General features: G+C 38.1%; 1 protein-coding gene across 1 annotated transcript; it reads left to right on the top strand.

Annotated features, from left to right (window-relative positions):
* The first annotated feature begins 438 nt into the window (after positions 1-438).
* On the top strand, positions 439-5,918 carry LOC142977573 (peroxidase-like). The gene is made up of 12 exons (XM_076121546.1): positions 439-596; positions 1,054-1,193; positions 1,571-1,735; positions 2,097-2,287; positions 2,652-2,841; positions 3,206-3,406; positions 3,589-3,733; positions 4,138-4,291; positions 4,557-4,724; positions 5,122-5,320; positions 5,401-5,506; positions 5,733-5,918. The coding sequence occupies exons 1-12, from the start codon at positions 454-456 to the stop codon at positions 5,887-5,889; spliced, it is 1,959 nt and encodes a 652-aa protein (XP_075977661.1). The 5' UTR covers positions 439-453; the 3' UTR covers positions 5,890-5,918.
* The last annotated feature ends 1,044 nt before the right edge of the window (positions 5,919-6,962 follow it).

Genomic DNA, 6,962 nt, shown 5'->3' with positions numbered 1-6,962 from the left:
TTCAGGCGGCGTGAACAACTCTGATGCTACGTTGACTACTAGCCATACGATTAAGAACCAACATTAATAAAAAAAAGAGTTTAAATCAATATCATAAGTTTTCTGGGTAATTTCCATGTTAAACAAAATTGAAATCGAATTATGCTGTTTTTTTCTTGCTGGTTTAAAACATGCAACTTCAGACATAAAAAAAGAAAATAGTATCGAATTGGGGACCTCCTCCTTTTTTGAAGTAAGTTAAACAACCATCCTGTATAACCAACACAAACGAACATTAACTTATTTTCTTGTTTTACCGTTACTTAATTCGACAAAAACATTTAATGTGTTCAAGAATGCAACAATTAGGTAAAAAAATCACTCCGTTTATTGACGTCAAACTACTTGAAGGGTCTATAAGTTGTTAGAGCCTCACAAAGAAACATTCATTTAGTAACGTTTAAGCTATGAGCAATGTATTTTACTATAGTATTACTGTTTGAGGTACTTGTTAGTGTGTTAGCACAGGAATCCGCTGTTCTGTACGATGCATACTTCGGTAAACCTGTGACGGAGAAGCGAAGCAATTTTTTGGGAAGAGTTACTAATGGAACGTCGTAAGTCAACTGTTTATAAAATATTTTATTTTGTAACTGTCCCACTGTTAGGTCAATTTCTCCACTCCGATAAATAGCCTTAGTCTTAAGACCAATTTAATTAGGTACGTTGTTCACGTGCAGGTTGGAGACAACTTTGCACAGAAAGATATACAAAGTTTCATGATGTCTTCTAAAGCGATGCATTATTAGACATGCATGTGATCACTATGAAAGTAAACTCTTAAATCTCGATCACTTCCATAAAATTGATCATCATGGCCTAATTTAGGCTTAAAAAATAAGTCATCAATTCTTTGAAATAAAAGTAAAATATAACAGTCTCGAAGCTGGGCAAGGGTTGCCTCCCGTATGAAGGACAGGCTAGGCCATGAGTCCACCACGCTGGCCACGTGCGCGTTGGGGACTTTGAACTTAAGAAATGTATAAAGTTATTGTGATAACCTTATTTTCGCAGTTTATGCACGGTATTAGTGCGGCCATGTCGCAAGGACGAGGGCAGGCGTGTGGACGGCACGTGCACTAACCCACACTTTCCATCACGAGGAGCCGGCAAGACTCCACTACCGAGGATCCTGCCACCGCAATACGGAGTTGGTATGTCTTACAATTACGAATTTCTTAATAACTTACTGACAAAGCCTATAATATTTTTACAAACTGACTTTGAAACAAAAGAGTTAAATAAATATACCATCGACTATCGAGACTTTAATATTTAAAATGTACTGCCAAAGTAGTTTCTACGACGTCCGCTAGAGGCGCTGATCAGATTTTCATACATTTTTCAATAGCTAGCCGGTTGTCAATACTCGATAGGAGTAAAGATGCGGGCTACTGCACGGAAAAGTATCTCGTAAAATCGTACGTCAGTCATGGCGAATTTCAACTATAAATACTTGTTTATTTTTATCACCAGGTTAGTTGGATAATATGAAATCAATCGTCAACTACATTTTCCAAATGTTTGCCAGGCAATGCCTTACGTCCAGCGAGTGACGGCAGCGAGCTACCATCAGCCCGTCTCCTGCACACTTCTCTGCTTGGCGATGGCTTCTTCCGAGACCATCAGTTCTCCACTCTTGCTACTAATTACCATGTATTCACCGCTATCGACAGTGTTGAATTAGTTTATCTACGTAAGTAATTGTTAACTGATAATGGGTCTTATCCCAAGAAGAAATGATCTTAGTTCATTAACCTGGCTGATTACATGTTGCAGAGTTAAATATCACTAAAAATTGTTTTAAACTACATTTTCTAGGATTTCCATAGTCTCTATGTTTCTTTTATCGTTAATTATTGAGAATAATTACGGGTTAGAAACGAGTTAAAATCAATTTCAATAGTCATAGATGTGGAATAAATTAGACTAGATATAGGTCCCAATAAATCGAAAGGATGCTTTGACCGTGGGAAGCTAAATAAAATTTGTCAAATTCACACTTTTTGTATCGTAATAGTATTTGAAGATAATTTAATTTTACGGCTATCTTGCAGTTCGCTACATAGCAGCAAGTGATTGTTGTCTCGGCAACACTCCCAATCGCGTCAACCCGATTTGCATCCCAATACCAGTTCCTGAGGACGATCCTTACCTCCGATCAAGTGGAGTGCGATGTTTGAATCTGACGAGAGTTGAAAACTTCCAGGACTTCGGATGCATACCACCAACATTGCCTGCTGATAGGGTTTGTATAAGCGACCAAATTGTCTTTTAAATGGAAATGTAGTAGACATCAAAATATTATGTACACTTTTTGTTCATTTGCACTGTTTACTCTAGTTCTAATATTGCATGCATTATTTAACTACATCTTTGGTGCGGTCAGCAGCGTATGCAACTACTGCGCAGATGTCACAGGTTCGATTCCCGCGAGAGCCAAAAATCAAATTCCTGAGATTTTGCGTTTAACCACTTGACTTCTGTGACTTTGAGAGCACGTAAAGCCGCAGTTGGCTGGTTCCAATGAAATGCCGAATCAAAAACCTTTGATGCACTGAAATAAGGCGCACTGTTCGAAACTTTTTTATAATATCTTTTATTTTTTACAGTATTCTAGGGTTACTCCGCTACTAGATCTGTCGCAAATTTACGGCAGCACAGAAATGAGAGTCAGACAGATAAGAACCAATCAAGGAGGATTGCTCGCGTTCAGGATGGAAGGCAGCAGGGAGGTACCCGCGGGACAGAGCCCTACCTGCCTTGCTGCCCGACCTCCAGAACCTATCTGCTATAATTATGGTATATGACTTTAGGCATACCTTTAGGTTTATTATTTTATTAAATATCTTTATAACACAGTTCTTTAGTAGAAGTCCTACAAAATATCAAGTTAAAAATGTAACGATATTGTTTATAATTTAAAGTGGCTTGAATTTACGTATTGTATGAATATTGTTACTCGGGAATTGACTGGATTAAACATTTATATTATGACTTTTTCAAATGACGTTGGCCGTAGTCAAAAGTTGTACTAGCTCCTACTAACAACTAAACTCCACATGCCGTGATTCGTGACCAATATATCCAAAATGTCGAGGAAAAGTCAAGTCACGCCATATTCTTCTGTAAATAAGTACTAAAAGTAACGATGCGCCTCTTCCAGGTAACGACTACGACACCAACCTCCTCACAGGAACATTTTTAACTGCAATGTGGTTCTTCAGAGAGCATAACAGAATTGCTCGTGGACTAGCTATGCTAAACCCTTGCTGGGATGACGAGAAACTGTTCCAGACAGCTAGACAGATCAACATAGCGCAGTACCAGTACATATACTACTATGAACTAATACCAGATATTATAGGTAACTTTCTTTGAACTACTGTTTTACTAAAAAGTACCTTTAGTTCTATGTTTGTTGGATATTGCCATTAGAAAGCAACGATGATGAGAATGGTAGTCAGGCATAATACACTTAAATATCAAAAAGAACATTTTTAATCTCTTTCTTGGTGCAATTTTACCTACATAATTGTATTCCAACAGGTCATAAAAACGCTTTAGCAGAAGGTATCATACATGAAACATCCGGGTTCGTGAACGACTTTGACCATAGTCATGAACCTGGAATCTACCGCGAGTTTACCGTTGGCACTCGCTGGTTCCACACTTATCAAGAAGGTGCACTTGAGTAAGATCAATTTTTATTTATCTATTCATAGCTATCTATTTCAATTCAATCGTAAATATGATCCTGCTTTCAACCACAATTCAGGCGCCCACATCTAGTTGCGCTCACCGGTTGGTAATCAATCTGTTGGTTAAGCAACCCTGACGCGGTCATTTCATAGATGGGTGACCGCATAGTGGTATTTGAACTGGGCGTCTCCGTGCTTCGGAGGGCACGTAAAAAGTCGGTCCCAGTTGTAGTCAATTAAGAAAACTGTCGTTAGGTCATGTCAAAGGCCTTCGGGCGGCTGGAAATACTTTGACACTGGGTTGGCCACTAACTATACGACAAGAAAAAGACCACAACAGAATTGAACTGGTTCTCAAAATGCAGTACTACATATATTTAGGGTATTTGTGTTGCAGCTTGTACAGAGATGGAAAGTACCGCGGTAGTAGACCAATACCTGATGATATTGCGAGAAGCGGCGTCCTTGCCAGGAACAACACGGAAGCTGATCTCACCGAAGGCTCTTACATACAGCCCTCTGCTAGATTCGACTATGTCTTTGATCCTCAAGTATTGTACCTTTATATTTATTTGTCAACAAGATATTTTATTTTAGTAACGCAGATTTTACTGTTAAAGATATACCTATACACAAAAAAGGGAGATTGATACATATGTATCAATCTCCTATTAATTAATACATATGTATTAATCTCCCAATTAAGCACATGTGTGCTTAATGCTAAATAATAATATAATCAAATTGCAATACATTGACATCTTCACCTGCTACGTATGATTAAAACAAGTGATCTTATATTCTTATTTCTTCTAGTTTACGCATCGATATTCGGGTGGATTAAATAGAGTTGCAGATTTGCCAGCAACAGATTTCATGAGGGGACGCGACGCTGGCTTTAAGTCTTACAACGAGTACCGAAAAGTATGTGGCTTGAAGGTCGCTAAACACTGGGACGACTTCCATGACACTATTGACAAAGATGTACGTTATACTTCCAATTTTTTTTAGCCCATTACTGTCCCACTGCCGGGCAAGCGTCTCTTCCCAAACGAGGGGGAGGGGTTAGGCCTTGAGTCCACCACGCTGGCAAAGTGCAGGTTGGGGACTTTGCATGCCCCAATAAATGTAATAAACAATTTTTTTAGGCATGCAAGGTTTCCTCACGATGTTTTCCTTCACCGTTAGAGCAAGTGATGTATTTTTCTTCTAAAGACATAACTTCGAAAATTTATTGGTGTGTTGCCTCGGATTTGAACCTGGAACCACTTGCGTGGGCGTTGCCAACTTAAACCACTCGGCTATCACTGCTTCCAAATTTCCAGTGTCTGAATATATTTCTGCAACACATTTCAAAATACAATTTACTGCAAATTTTCAGAAAGTAGAAACTCTTAGTCGTCTGTACGATGACGTGGATGACGTGGAGCTGATGGTTGCGATATACATAGAGAAATGGTTGCCAGAAGCATTTGTCGGTCCCACGCTGTATTGCATCATGGTGAAGAACTTATTACTCTGGAGAAAATCCGACAAGTTTTTCTTTGAGCACGGAGACTTTCCGGCTGCGTTGACTAAACGTGAGTACCGGACCTATTTAGAAAAAAATCTAATATATTTTCGATGTGTTCTTATATTCTTGGTGTTGTCAAACTTGCAGCGCAACTGAATGAAATTCGTAAAACGAGCATGTCACGTATACTCTGCGACAGTGGAGATGGTGTCAAGAAAATACAGCCTCATGGTTTCATAAGAATCACAGATTGGTAAGTTAATTGCTAACCGAAACTGATAACATCAGACAAAAAATTGCAACTGAGACAACGGTGTTTTAGTAATGCACTTAATTCGGGAGTTATACTGGAATTCATTTTGAATTTATGAATATGTCAAACATGTGAAATCTAACATCATAGATTTTTAGTGCGCACGTGGCCGAAAAACATAGTGGTCATAGATAGATATAGATAATTAAACAATAATATTTTCCAGGAACAAGCCAGTACTGTGCGCTAATATTCCCGGAATAAATTTGAATGTATGGAAAGACCATTGGTGTCCTGCTGAAGAACGAAAAACTTCGTCATCAGAGGCTAAAGCTAAGGTTGTAGAAATGAGTGATGAATTTGATTTCGATGAAGATTTGTAATAACAACTCTACTTGATTTAATAATAAAACCGGTGAAATGATTTTATGTTTGTTTTTGTTTCTTCATTGTTATGAAGGTATCAATCCAGTGCCTACCAAGTTGTTAAAAAAGCCTATACAATGCGCTTGTACGGCTGGTCGTAATTCTTTATATCATTGTTGCAAATTTTTCGATAAACAAAACACGATAAATAATTATTAAAGTAGGAGTAATTGCGAAGTTAACGTTCGCCGCAACCTCATTACAAAGACAAAGTCTAAAATACATTCAGCTAGAACCCAGATAAACCACATAAGTAGAGATCTATATTTTTTTTTCTCGAACTGCTAATATACTCGTAATACCTATAAACAATACAAATACTTTCAAAAACGCTGATTCGTCCATAATATTGCGTGAAGCTCGGTTGCCACAAAATGTGACTGCATAGCATCATAACATGGACGGTTCGCTAAAAACCTTGGGTCCGGTGATGAGGGCAACCCTTTTTGTGGTTCTCTCGCGGTCACGATGAACATTAGATTGAACAACCCACGTACCGCATACTCAAGGCTTTTAGATTTAATTTTATTAAATGCATGTTGAACCGTTAAAGAATATAAATATTTCCATTTATTTTGCCAGACTTGTCTTTTCGTCTTTGGTGTAAAGATTTATACTTTCTGAATAATTACACGCTTCGGCTCTTCAACATGGTTTTTGTATATTTTGTAGTCGTCTCCCATAAAAAAAACAATATTTTATAAAAAGGGAACGACAACAATATATAAAATTATCTTGGTTATGGTATACTAGTTGTTAACAAGCGAATAAGATCCATGCAAGAGACACCCCTGATTAAAAAACTATACAAACTTGAGAACACACCTTAATGGCAATGACATGAAAAAGCAATGATCAATCAAGTTCCCTGCCAAGTGAATAAGTTCCTTTAGTTTCGTACATGAATGTGTCATTTCACACCGCTTGCCCCTGAATAGACGGGCGTTAGTGGTTTTTTCTCATATTACATACATATAACGATTACAAGGGTACGCCGTTATGCATGGGACGCCTCGCTAAGTGCCCGTGA

The sequence above is a fragment of the Anticarsia gemmatalis genome, chromosome 1 (assembly GCF_050436995.1).
Source record: "Anticarsia gemmatalis isolate Benzon Research Colony breed Stoneville strain chromosome 1, ilAntGemm2 primary, whole genome shotgun sequence".
NCBI lineage: Eukaryota > Metazoa > Arthropoda > Insecta > Lepidoptera > Erebidae > Anticarsia > Anticarsia gemmatalis.
Note: the sequence above shows the minus strand (reverse complement) of the source record. Positions and strands in the feature narration are given on the sequence as shown.